At 32.8% G+C, this 12,951-nt stretch overlaps 1 protein-coding gene across 1 annotated transcript; it reads left to right on the forward strand.

Moving 5' to 3' along the window:
* Nucleotides 1-4,889: 4,889 nt before the first annotated feature.
* On the forward strand, nt 4,890-9,549 carry LOC149547102 (alpha-galactosidase-like). Its single transcript, XM_089791516.1, has 15 exons — nt 4,890-5,505; nt 5,890-5,948; nt 6,257-6,313; nt 6,430-6,464; nt 6,688-6,791; nt 6,908-6,983; nt 7,179-7,237; nt 7,338-7,403; nt 7,513-7,596; nt 7,686-7,750; nt 7,850-7,932; nt 8,497-8,587; nt 8,681-8,730; nt 8,856-8,996; nt 9,116-9,549. Exons 1-15 carry the CDS (start codon nt 5,405-5,407, stop codon nt 9,209-9,211), a joined length of 1,167 nt encoding a protein of 388 aa, XP_089647642.1. The 5' UTR covers nt 4,890-5,404; the 3' UTR covers nt 9,212-9,549.
* Nucleotides 9,550-12,951: the final 3,402 nt, after the last annotated feature.

Consider the following 12,951-nt stretch of genomic DNA (forward strand, 5'->3'; position numbering starts at 1 on the left):
TTTTTTCAAAACAAAATTTTTACAAATATTGCATATCTTTATGGACATGTTCCTTTGTACTACATAGTTATACTCTCTATCTGTTGTTATATATTTAAATAATATTCTTTGGAAATATTTTTTGAGTAGTACTATATGTTGCATCTAGATTTTTCAAATGAACTCATTTGATCCCCCAAAAGCTAAAGTCAAAGTGATTTTTTGTCAACATTTTGATAGGTGTGGAAAAGACTCCATTGCAAGTATGACTAAGAAGTAGAGATGTTATATCAAATATTTTTTGATCTTAGAGTCTTTGATCAAACCTTTTTTTATAAAATTCCTTCTAATAGGGGCTTAAATTATCATATTATTTTCTAAAAAAGAGCAATTTCAGCAAAAATAGGATGTTCAAAAAAGTGTAACCCACTATTGTGGGGCCACCTGTCAGATATTTTATTGGAATGTGTTTATTGATGTTGCTTATACCTTTCAAGCATGGATGACTTCATGGATTGACATTTTTAATCAGTGATATTTTAGTCATGTTGGTTTCTTGGTTGGATACAATCAATTAAGCTTCAAAATTATTTTTTGATTATGGGTTTTTTATATTGGTTCTCGTTTTGTATAACTCATGAGCATAATGTAGTTGTAGTATCATGTAGCTTTTGATATCCCTTTGATTTAATGCTTATGTTTCTTGGACTAGTTAATTTACAACTTCACTTGTTCCTTTTTCCTGTACATGTGACATTTTGGATGATGGCATGAATTATATACTCATTTGCACTTATTTCATAGACAAAATCTAAAATGTTATCCAAACAACTATATTTTCCTTGGCCTTGATGAGAAATCCTCCATAGATTACACTAATAGCTACACATTAGGCTCATTATATTTCAATGAACATGAAAATAAAACAAAATCAACATCAAAACATGATGCAAAACATTTCATTTAATCACTACTATCCACGACATATGTATGAAAATTCTATTATACTATTGACATGAAATGAACTTAATTAATTGCAATTCAAATTTTCATACAATAAATTCATAATTCCACATTGTAATTCATCAATGTTTAACACTAATTCTACTTTTTAAAAAATTTCTAAATTTTGTTTCGAACTAATGACTGTTGAAATTCTCCATTGAAGGTTCACAATTTCAGTCATTTTTTTAAAATGACAAAATCCTCCAACACCCCTTTTCAAACATGTTTAATAATACCAATTCACCCATCTAATATAAAAATTTGGCATGATAACATTATCAATAGTTCTTTTTCAAAAATTTCTCATAATTAATTTACTACTTAGAAATTGTACAATTCTTTGAAACAATAAAGAAAATAAAATGAAGAGTAGGGAAAAAGAATTAAGATTCCTAACTGTATTAAGATTAAAAGAAAAATAATTCAAAAATCTATTAACATATCTAATCAAAGAGAAAGTCCTTGAAGTAAACCCTTCCACTTTCCTAATCTAAGAAAACAAAAATAATCCAACTCTCCCAATAAATAACCTCCCATTTCAAATTCCAATTTCTTGCAAAAATAAAAGTTTTCTCTCTTTCAAATATTTCCAAAATTGGCTAAGTATAAAATGAGCACAATTATTTTTTTTGATTTTTTAGAATAAAATATAATAAATATACTATTTAATTCCAAGTTTCCTATTTTAACCTTAACTATACAAAGTCTTTTAAAAGATGCATATACAATAGTCTTTATTTGACAATTTCAAATATTAAATTTGTAATTACAATTATAAAACACATTTTTATGTTAAATTTGTAATAAAATAATAATTTAACTCATTTTCATGGAGATTTCATGTGTGAAATTAATATGAACATTAAACAACTAAACTTTTACATATAGAATATACAACTTCATTAAAATCTAAATAAATCTATATAATCACTAAATAACAAAAAAAATTAATTAAATCGTAAACTCGTATTTGTAAGTGAATACACAATGAGTGTAATTTAAATATTCTTTAATGGGTGCTTGCATTAGGGTTAGAATTTTTTGGAAATTATAGATAATGGTATCGGAGGTATAACATGGGTTATGGTATAGAAACCTTGACTTAACTAAGTATGGCGAGTAAGACATAATGTAATTTGGCTAATGTGGTATCTCCAACTAACCATCGTTGGGATATGCTTAGACTTTTCGAGTCAAGTCTTGTACATGTAATCACTCAAACACCCACACACACATGTCAAGAGCACATGCTCAATATACCTATATATATTTGAAGCATCAAATGACTTCCTTAGGGGATTCTACATCTTATCCAATCCCATAATATTTAAATAACACAACACCATTATATATACATCTTATCACAAAGTAAAGCATAATAATCATAGTTTGGCAATCTTGCAAGGCACATATAAGTTTCACAAACATAGTTGTAATTAATCTCATTTAACACAAACATCAAATTGCAATAATTAATGTTCTAACATCATACTGTACAATTAGTATCAAGACATTATCTTACTTAAACTAGGGTTAGGAAGACATTATAACCAAGCAGTTTTATGCTTCGGATAAATCTTGAAAGATATGACCTCTAAAACCCTTGGAAAAAATGTGATCTAACAAAGGACCAAAATAGTGTAAAATTAAATTTGTTGGGAAGAAACCTTCAAGGCCAAGGCTTTTTTTCATGATACTATTACATTTTTTAGGCTACATATTTCTTTGATTCATCCCCTAATAATAATAATAATCAAAGAATCCCCTTGTAGTAGAAAAGTTTGAATCCCTTAATTATTTTTCATCCCAAGAGCCATAGTCAAGACATAAACTCCCACTATATTATTTGTTCATTGCAAACAAAATTTATCAACTAAGGAACACCCCCCTAAGGAATTTCTATTAACATACCCAACTCCAATACAACATTGAAACTCATGTGAAGATCCACCAAATTTTAATTTGCCCTAATAAAAAACTCTGGGAGCCTCCAATTTCCATCATGTCTCTCCTCATTTTCTCCATTAGCAATGTCTTGCCCTACTAGTCGGGACAAAATTTTAGAGAATTTAAGAAAGATCATGAAGCATAGCTCATAGAATATTTGGGTGGACTTGCTTTCATAATATAGTTGCACTTGAGCATATCTTGAAATACTCTTATGACAAAAAAAAAGGAGTTGAGCATTGGTCTATACATTGCTATAAGTATGATTCCTATTTAGTCATATTTATTGGTGTCTTCATAACCACTACAAAATATATAATTTATAAGATTTATCCTAAAATCTCTATTATAGAATTTCTCACCCACTATAATCAAACTTAAATCTATTAAATTAAAAATATTAATAATTGTTTAACTTTCAAATTATGTAATAGTTGAACAACTTTAATTTTTATAAATAGATATGTTTAATGCTCAATTTTAAAACTGGTCACCCACCACCATTATCAATACTTATTTTCTTCCTAAATGCTTAAATAATTTAATATTTCAATTTTCCTACATACTTTGAAATATGATTCCATTTTATATCTTAATTTAAAATAGGAACTAACACTTGCTTCTTCTTTTTTCAAAGGTATCTGGTGGAGCACATCACTATATGGTTCCAGCACTGCACTCAGTAGACAGTTCCGTTTGAAGTGCATCATTCTTTTCTTTTCGTATAAACTTCGACCTTCAAACTTGTTTATATTTTCTTTCAATACAGGTCAGACCTATTGAATATTTGTCTTGTAACTTCTCGGATATCGATCTACCTGGTCAATCAATGCCGTGGCTTAAATAATTGGAAAGAAAAGAGTAAAGAAAACAAAGGGAAAGATATAGGGCATTAACAATTTAATACACATGGGAACAGAGCAGGAGAAACATTACAGAAATCACCGTCTTTAGGTCAGCTACAGTTTGGCAACTACCGGGAACAGTGGGGGACATGTGACGGTGCAAGCAGATATCAGAAATCAAAATGATTGACAGTTTTTCCTTGAAAAAAGAAGCCGTGGAGAACGTGTTTTAGATTTAATTGCCCTAACATGCACCGTACAATATAACAGGTTTTTACACTACTCTAGATTACTAGTCTTGATCAGAACATTCGCTTTTATTTTATGATTAATTTTGGTGGTTTTCAATGAATCTTTATTAGTTCGTCATTTTCTTTTTTAAAGTATAAACTTAAAGGAAAACCTATTTAGGTTTCCATGAAACTCATCTTCCTACATGAATGGAACCTAACAATAGCGATCATTATTCTTAAAATCATAAATGTAAGGTTCAGAAGTCCTCAATAGAAGGTTGATGAATCAGAAACCCAGCAAGATCCCTGCAGATTACCTAATTGCATTAAAGACGGATGTATATTGTATCCGGCATATTCACTCACAGCCCAAAGGACTAGAATATTTATCAGTCGAATACATTAAGGTCTGAAACCTAGCGTATGCAAGTAATAAAATATTTGGCGATGCTCTGGCTGCACAATTACTTCTCCATAAATGATGAGTTTTTACAGTTTTGTCCATTTTACCATATTGTAGGCAAACCAACACCAAGACAAGCTTGTGAACCTACTCACCATCTAAATCTAAAACAGTTTCATGACACCATAAATGTGTGCCAGTCATTTTGGCGGTTTATATGACATAAGAAAGAATTTGGCTATATGACTTGGAATCTTTTAAAGATAGATGTTGATGCACCAAGTTCACCTGTCTTTTGACCCTTTTATCTCGTATTGGGAAAAGCAATGCAAGATATCAAATCTGACACGTTTATCAGAAGTTTGATGGAAGTAAATAGGATGTTTATGACTCATCTTGGATGGCCCAGCTTCAAGTAGGAGTTACGGAGCTATCTCATCCTCTTTAAAAAGACCTCAACCATTGTGTGTTCAGACTACAGATAAGCTAAGAACTTTGTCGGAAAGCTAATGCAAATCCTTGCCTCCCATTGGGCTAAGAACTTTTTCGGAAAGTTAATGCAAATCCTCGCCTCTCATTGAGCTACAAGTGATATGTTATAGTTATCTCTTATGTTTGAAATGACAAAAACTTAAAAATTGAACACTTCTGATTTGTAACTGAATCTAATCATTTATATTAGTGATCTATAAAGAGAATATTTAATGAAGAAGACAGAATTGATACCGAACTTATGAATTACGCAATTTTAGACTTACTTTCAATTTGGTTTTTATCCAATAGTTTATTAAAATTTGCTAACTCATATGACACTGATTATCTTGTAACAAGATGTTTATCTTATTTGGAAGGCTTATCTAATTAGGTAACCTACAAAAATGGGATTTGTGGTTCATGATAAGAGTCTATGACACTTTATAAATGGGAAGCTCAGTTATAAAAGCACTACTACTCCCTGATTGGTTCTATGTACTTCGCATATTTGGGAAAAAATGAAAGTGGTGCATTTTTTGCTTGTAAGTCTTTTGGCTTGTGTCTTCTGTGATCAAACGAATGCTGCCTCTAATGGGGTTGGGAGGAGGCCTCAAATGGGGTAGGTTGATATTTTACTATTGATAATATCAAACTTAGAACTTTGAAACAAATAGTTGCATTTGATCATTGCTTGAATTCGTCTTCTGGTTTTCAAGCATTCAGTGAGGTGAACTTCATTGTTTAGGCGATAGAATTATTTTTGGTTAATCCTATATCTATCCCGCAAAACTTTCCCGAATGAGGAGATAGATGGGCAACTCAAAGGTTTTATAGAAGTTGATTTGCAAGATGAAGATGATATAAATCTTAGATCTGTCTCATTCTATTTTAGTCATATACACGGAAAACTGTCATTTCACTTTCAGCCAAAACAAGATTAATACACCTAGCTGACCTTACTACCCACACTAATTCTATGTATGTCATTGTTTCCTGGATTCAGATGGAACAGTTGGAATCATTTTGGATGTTCTGTTGATGAAAATATTGTTCGTGGAACAGGTAACATACAATTTTTTCTTGGAATCAATCAGCTATGACCGACTAGATTACGTTTTTCCTAGTTTATGGGCAGAGCTTAATATAAGATTCAGACGTGTCTTGCATTCCTGTTGATCATCCATGAAGAATAAGCGGAGCCCTCATTTTCTAGTTAGGTGTAAAGATGTCCTCTGAATGTTAAGACTAATATAAAATAGAAATTTTGTTGGTTAATTTAGTTCTTTGAGCATATTCAGGACTTTTCATTTGTCAGTTAATTCTTTTGAAATCACTTTGACATTGGCCGTGGTGTAATGTGCTTGATACAGCTGATGCTCTGGTCTCCACAGGGCTATCCAGGGTTGGATATTTATATGTAAATATAGGTGAGATATGTTGCATTTCTTCTGTCACTATATCTCTAAGCGTGAACTGTATGCGGTCCCTCCTATTCCAATAACTTATACTAATAAAAGAAATGGTTTTGTCTTTTAACTACCAGATGATTGTTGGGCTGAGCAAAACAGAGACGCGCAGGTATATATACATTAATCAATAGATAATAGGAGAAGACCATCATTATGTATGTTATCTAATATAACAGTACTCAAAGTCATTGGTGACACTCTTTGTTCCATGATATCTATACCATATAGTCTACTAGTTCGATCAGTTTCTGATTACTTTTCCTGTAACATTCAACTTATTGATAAGGAAACTAAGATCTCACAGGAACTCATAACCTTCTTATACATGACAGGGCAATCTGGTTGCTAAAGCTTCAAAATTTCCTTCAGGCATTAAGGCTTTGGCAGATTATGTTCACTCTAAGGGTCTTAAACTTGGAATATATTCTGATGCTGGGTGAGTGTGCTATTCTAGATGAGTCAAAATTGTTCAAGTGTTAGACAGGTCACAATAAAAATATGCTAATGCTCTGTTTCATAGTATTGAGTTTTGTGTTTGACTTTTTCAACCAGATCTTATACATGCAGCAAAACAATGCCAGGTTCCCTTGGACATGAGCAACAAGATGCTAACACATTTGCCTCATGGGTATAACACTATCTGTGTCATTCTCTGATCTAGTAACAACGTTATATTGTACTTTGGATGAATCCACAATGTCCTTGAAACAAAACGCAAAGTTCTTGGATCAGATTAAAATTTAAAACGGGACTTCTATTAGACATGAGAAATCAGGCTTGGTTTTTACTCTAAAAAGCTCATATTTGTTTGATGAATGGGCAGGGAATCGACTACTTGAAATATGATAATTGCTATAATGGTGCCATTGAAGCTCGGAAGAGGTGCACAATACTTTTGATGTGTCTGGTCAATATTTTTTATCTAGATGTAAATTTAGGCTTCATATTGGCAGAATTCGCTGAATTTGTGCAAAATGGGCAGGTACCCAACAATGAGCGAAGCACTCAGGAAATCAGGGCGTCCTATATTCTATTCAATGTGTGAATGGTAGGAAGACATTGTGAATAATGGTCTCTAAACTTATTGAACAGTCGAGGAAACTTTCTAGCTTTGGTTAATAGTACTCAAAATTCATAGCTTCTATTTTGATGGGCAGGGGTGACCAGAATCCTGCTACATGGGCGCCTAAAATTGCAAACAGCTGGAGAACTACGGGAGACATACAGGACAACTGGGACAGGTAATATAATGGGTATATTTAGACAAATTTCATTCTCTCCAGCGAGAAATGAATCGACAACTTATATATCTTTGTATACATTATTGCAGCGTTACATCTATAGCTGACCAGAATAATCAGTGGGCTGCATATGCAGGTCCCGGTGGATGGAATGGTTAGTTTCCTCCTCCATCGATAAATTCTTCTGTTAGCTACTACTGTAAGTTCAAAACTGTGATTCTAACTATTTTTGACCTTGAATTGTCAATTCCAGATCCCGACATGTTGGAGGTTGGAAATGGTGGGATGTCAATAGAGGAATACAGGTCCCATTTCAGTATATGGGCTTTGATGAAGGTAACTAACATTGGAAGCTTCTGCTAGTATACAATTGGGCATTTTGCGAAAGGCTACTATTTGGCCTTTATATCAAGGATAATGGATTAAGAAGTTCAGGGTGTTCCATTCACAACCTTGGCAAGTTTGGAAAAGGCAATAATACCTAATTAAAGACACTTGGACCTTAGTTTGAGGATTAATGTCTATGCATAGGAATTTCATATTTAATTTAGTGAGTTATACAGTACAATTTCACAATCAAAATATCAGATTTATAAACAGATTAATGTCCATTCATAAGAAGTTCACGTTTAATGTAGTAAGTTATACATTCGTAAAGATATGTTTAAGGTTCCATAAATACAATTTCACATGCTCCCAAAGTGTTAGATTTACGAAGTTTGAAAAATCAGAACCAATGTTCAGAAAATATGTTATATTTTTTTTTTTGAAATTATCATCCCTTATGATGTTAAATGTTTGCATTGGATTAAAAATTTTAAATTCCTAATAAATTATTTGTCATTCAAACATTCTTGCAGACAAGCCAACTACAACTTAATATATGGTTCTCTCTTGCAGGCACCCTTGTTGATTGGTTGTGATGTTAGGACAGCCAGCCAAGCAATTTTACAGATAGTGGGCAACAAAGAAGTCATTAATGTCAATCAAGGTTCTGAATTTCATCTAATTAATTTTAACTACTAGGCTATATGTTTCTAGTTAACTTATATCTTAATTACCAAACCTTTTGGCCTGCATGTAGATTTGTTAGGTGTTCAGGGGAAGAAAGTGAGCCAGCAAGGAAACCTTGAGGTATGGAGCTTTTCTTGTTTAGTTGTATACAACAATTTTTTTCACTCCTATTTGAGAACCTATAATTATCTTTTTCTAGAAAAAGCGAGTGGTTTCTTAAATCTATGGATGTTTGACAATTTTAGGTGTGGGCTGGGCCGCTCACCAACAAAAGAGTTGCTGTAATCTTGTGGAACAGAAGTAGTTCAACAGCTTCTATCACTGCTCAATGGCAAAATATTGGTCTTTCCCCTAATGTTGTTATTCAAGCCAGAGACTTGTGGACTGTAAGCTCTCGCCCTCCACTAAATAAAAGCAAAAACTATAGCATAAGAATATTAACTTTATTTAGCTTTAAAGTAATATGTTAAGTCTGACTATATTTATGTCAATTTTGATCTTGCAGCACAGAAACCTTCCAACGAGGTTACAGGGCAGTCTCACATCAAAGGTTGAGCCGCATGACTGCAAGATGTATATCCTAACACCAGTCTATGGTTAAATCAGCATCAAAATCCCCGAGAAACATTATTCTATACAGTTTTAGACCCATGCTCAAAAATATTTATGTTCCTAGTCAAGCCATAACCATATTGCTTATTACAAACCAACCTACAGAACCAGAAGAATTTCATCTGTGTCAACTGTATTTACATGATAATCATTTCAACCCAAATAAATAACGCAAGTTCCATGGTACCATATTGGCAATGGACTTGCAGAGTAAAGAAGTCCAAGCATATCTCGTATGGAGAAAATGTATCATTATATGACGGAATAACTGTAATAAAGTCCATTCGTCATTGTATTGAATTATTGAAAGGAAATTATGTTCCAAAATGTTGTGTTGAAACATTTATCATGGCATATAATGTTGGTTAAAAAATGACATTGTAATTTGTGTCACCATCGAAGTTCATATTTCTGTTGAGTCATTTCGATTGTAGGCATCGTGTCCTCGTCAATCTACACTGTTAGCAATTCTATCCTTGTCATCAAATCTGTTGGCATTTAAGCCATCGACTTTGTGGTGGAGAACCTCATTAGGCGGTGCACTCATGGGTTTTGTGCTCCCTGCATGTTTGGATTATTTGTATTAATGAAATTTGTTCATGTTTCAGATGGGGTCAGATAAGGTCCCCTATTTGTAAACTCAGCTGGTTTGGAACAGACTAAAATTTCCGAATTTCCAAGCAAGTAAATAACGAAATTCCAGTGAACTGATTTCCGAATTACCAAGCAAATAAATAATAGCATTCCAGTGTACCATGTTGGTGATGGTTTTGCAGTGTGAAAAGGTCCAGGTATATCTCAAAGCAGAAAATGTAACATTAGATGACACTTGTAACTGTAATGAAGCCTGGTTGTCACTTTATTGTATTATGAAAAGATCATGCTAAAAAATGTTGTCGAAACTTTTTTCACGGCTTAGTATTTTTTAAATGCTATATTATTGTTGTCATCATCAAGGTTCAAGCTTCTGCTGATCCATTGTGATCATAGGCATTGTGTCATTGTTAATCTTCAGTATCCACAAGTTTAACCTTCTTGTTGAAACTGTTTGTTGGCTTTATGATTGAAACCCTCATTGGATCAATGTGCTTGAAGGTTTTCTGTGTAAAGGTTTGAACCTTTTTATTAATGTAATCAGTTTATATTAGAAATGTAGTCCTCCATTTGTATACTCACCAGATTCAACTCGAATAGACTAAAATTTCAAAAATATCACAAAAAAACTATTGTTGAAAATTCAATTTTAATAGGATAATTGTTATCACATTTATTAGAAAACCAAAAAAAAATTTTTTTTGTCTGAACAGTCAAGGTTCTGATAATTATTATGCTTACTGAATTGGAGTTATAAGATCTGTTTATTGACTTTTAAGTCGAGTTTAAACAATCAAATACTAAATCAAGAAATCAAATAATTGAACATTTTTCCAATGATGGGGGTGAGCTTCACACCAGGAGCATAGTAGAAGAAAAGACAAATGGCACCTAAGCATTTTGATTCCGAATTGATTGAGAAAAGGAAATCCCTCGTCACATCGTTTGGTGTACTGTTTTAAGAACAAGTAGGCAGAGAAAGTGATTGAAATCATTAAAGTAAACTTCCGTTCTCGTTGCTTGAAAGGTTACAGGTCATAGTCAATCGTTTGAACTTTATTGCTGCTTTCGGTGTCTGCGCAGTGTTTATATTTTTCAACTAAATCTCATTGAAGACAAGGTACGTACAAGCACGAGGTTCGTTTGCATTCGGTGTTTACAGAAGAACCTCAAATAAACAGAGTCAGATCTGGGTAGATTTATTAACTAATTCTGACCTACTTTTCAACTTTCAGTTGCATGCGCATTTGTATTAACTATTTCTGACCTATTTACCTATTGTTAACTGTGAGAGGCATGCTTGAAGCTAGGGTTGTATGCATTCTGGAGAATTTCTGTTTTCTACATATTTAATCCACACCAGTAAATCACAGTTGGTATTTATTATATTGTAACAGGGGAGAGGACCTAGTACTTGATCATTTTAATTATGAGCTTATCAAAATGCTATACGAATATTTGGAATTACTTTTTAATTTTTTATATCAGTTTATTTGGCAAGTACTCTACTTAATAACTAAGGTTTTTAGTCCACACCATCAATTATTATGCCATAACGACATACTTTTTGCTAAGATGTCCAAAACAACCCAAACTAAAAGTGAGACCAATAGTCGTACAAATAGTGTACCTATATTTGTACAATTACAGGTATATTTTATTTTATTTAATTCCAGGTTGTCATAACTGTACCAACAACTTTAAAGTCATTGGTGCAATGTGGTAAAAACATTCCAAGCTGGAGTAGTACAGGGACAGGGGACCTCTCGGGAAGTCTTGGTGTTTTACCTTTGTGAGCATCACCTAGATCCAATGAGCGTTAAGTGTTCCATTTATTCTCATGAGAGATGGTTTCATGTTGAATCACTACTCATGAAATATGGGTCAATGAGTTTGACTCAAAAACTACACAATTAAATTGTGATAGCAATATCACAATTTGACTTGCTATGGAAATCATCTCCTACTTATCAATTAGATATTAAGTCAATAAGTGTGGGTATTAAATCAATAAGTGTGAGTATCAAATAAACAACTGCTATCACAACCATTGGAACACGTGATGAAACACTAGGACCTTAGTGAAATTTGTATTTAGATATTAATTTTTCTTAATTTTCAATTTATTTTGAGGGAATGATTTAAAATATATGCATGCTGGCAATGTTGCACACAAGTTTACTCTTTCTTCTACATTGTTATCATGTGTTTATACATATGTTCACAGGTTTAATATAGAATTTCTTCACATTTATCCATATTTCATAGATATCAGTTTTAATTCAAAATCTATTTACATTTATCCACATTTCATAGATATGTGTTTTTTTGTTTTTTGTTTTGTATTTATGCACTTTTCCATTCCATTCTCATCTAAAGTCTATCTTTCTTTTAATGACTAATATAGTTGTTTGATGTTGCTCTCATAATCTAGTTGATTTATCTCTTGATTATGGCAACTTTTTGGTCTTAATGAGTACAACAAATTGTCTGACGATGGTCTTTGTAATGGCTTAAATTTTGCACACCTATATAAAATGTCATTTTTGCATTTCCTCTACCTTAGCCTAAGACCTAAATCCTTCAAATTGTCACCACCTACCAACATTCACCAACTCACCAACCACTATGAGATTCTCGCCACAAGCCCAACAATTTTGGACAAGTGCACTTCGTGGAGACATTCACATGGTGTACTCACATTTGTGAATTTATAAATGTGTAGGTTGTTGTCGGAGCATTAAGAACTACCAACCTACATTGGTAATGCCCAAATCATGGGCTCATCTGCTTAGGGTTCCATTTAGATGCATTTTACACCCTTCATTTCACCTTCATTTGGGCTTCTTGGTTGTGCATTCAATCTCTTGGCTCTTCATCTATCTTCTTGGGCACATTCAATGCATTATATTTTGCAAGTTCACACCATTTTTTAAGCTCCCAACCTTGCTAGTTGGCTCCATCACTCTCATTTAAGCTCCTCCTCTATTAAGGAGAGTCTTCTCGGCTCACTTGTGTCTTTGTTAGCATATTATACTCATTTATTTCTCATTGTATTGTTATTTTTATTTATCCATTCAGTTATCTATGACTGATTATCGCATCTATTTCTCTATTGTGGAGGTGGAGACACCA

This window comes from Cupressus sempervirens, chromosome 7 (assembly GCF_028749045.1).
Source record: "Cupressus sempervirens isolate cs-2001-9-10 chromosome 7, ASM2874904v1, whole genome shotgun sequence".
Lineage (NCBI taxonomy): Eukaryota > Viridiplantae > Streptophyta > Pinopsida > Cupressales > Cupressaceae > Cupressus > Cupressus sempervirens.

Coding starts and splice junctions, on each gene's coding strand:
- LOC149547102 (XM_089791516.1), top strand. CDS start 5,405: ATGAAAGTGGTGCATTTTTTGCTTGTAAGTCTTTTGGCTTGTGTCTTC. Junction 6,465..6,687: donor AGCAAAACAGAGACGCGCAG/GTATATATACAT, acceptor TATACATGACAG/GGCAATCTGGTTGCTAAAGC. Junction 7,238..7,337: donor GCCATTGAAGCTCGGAAGAG/GTGCACAATACT, acceptor CAAAATGGGCAG/GTACCCAACAATGAGCGAAG.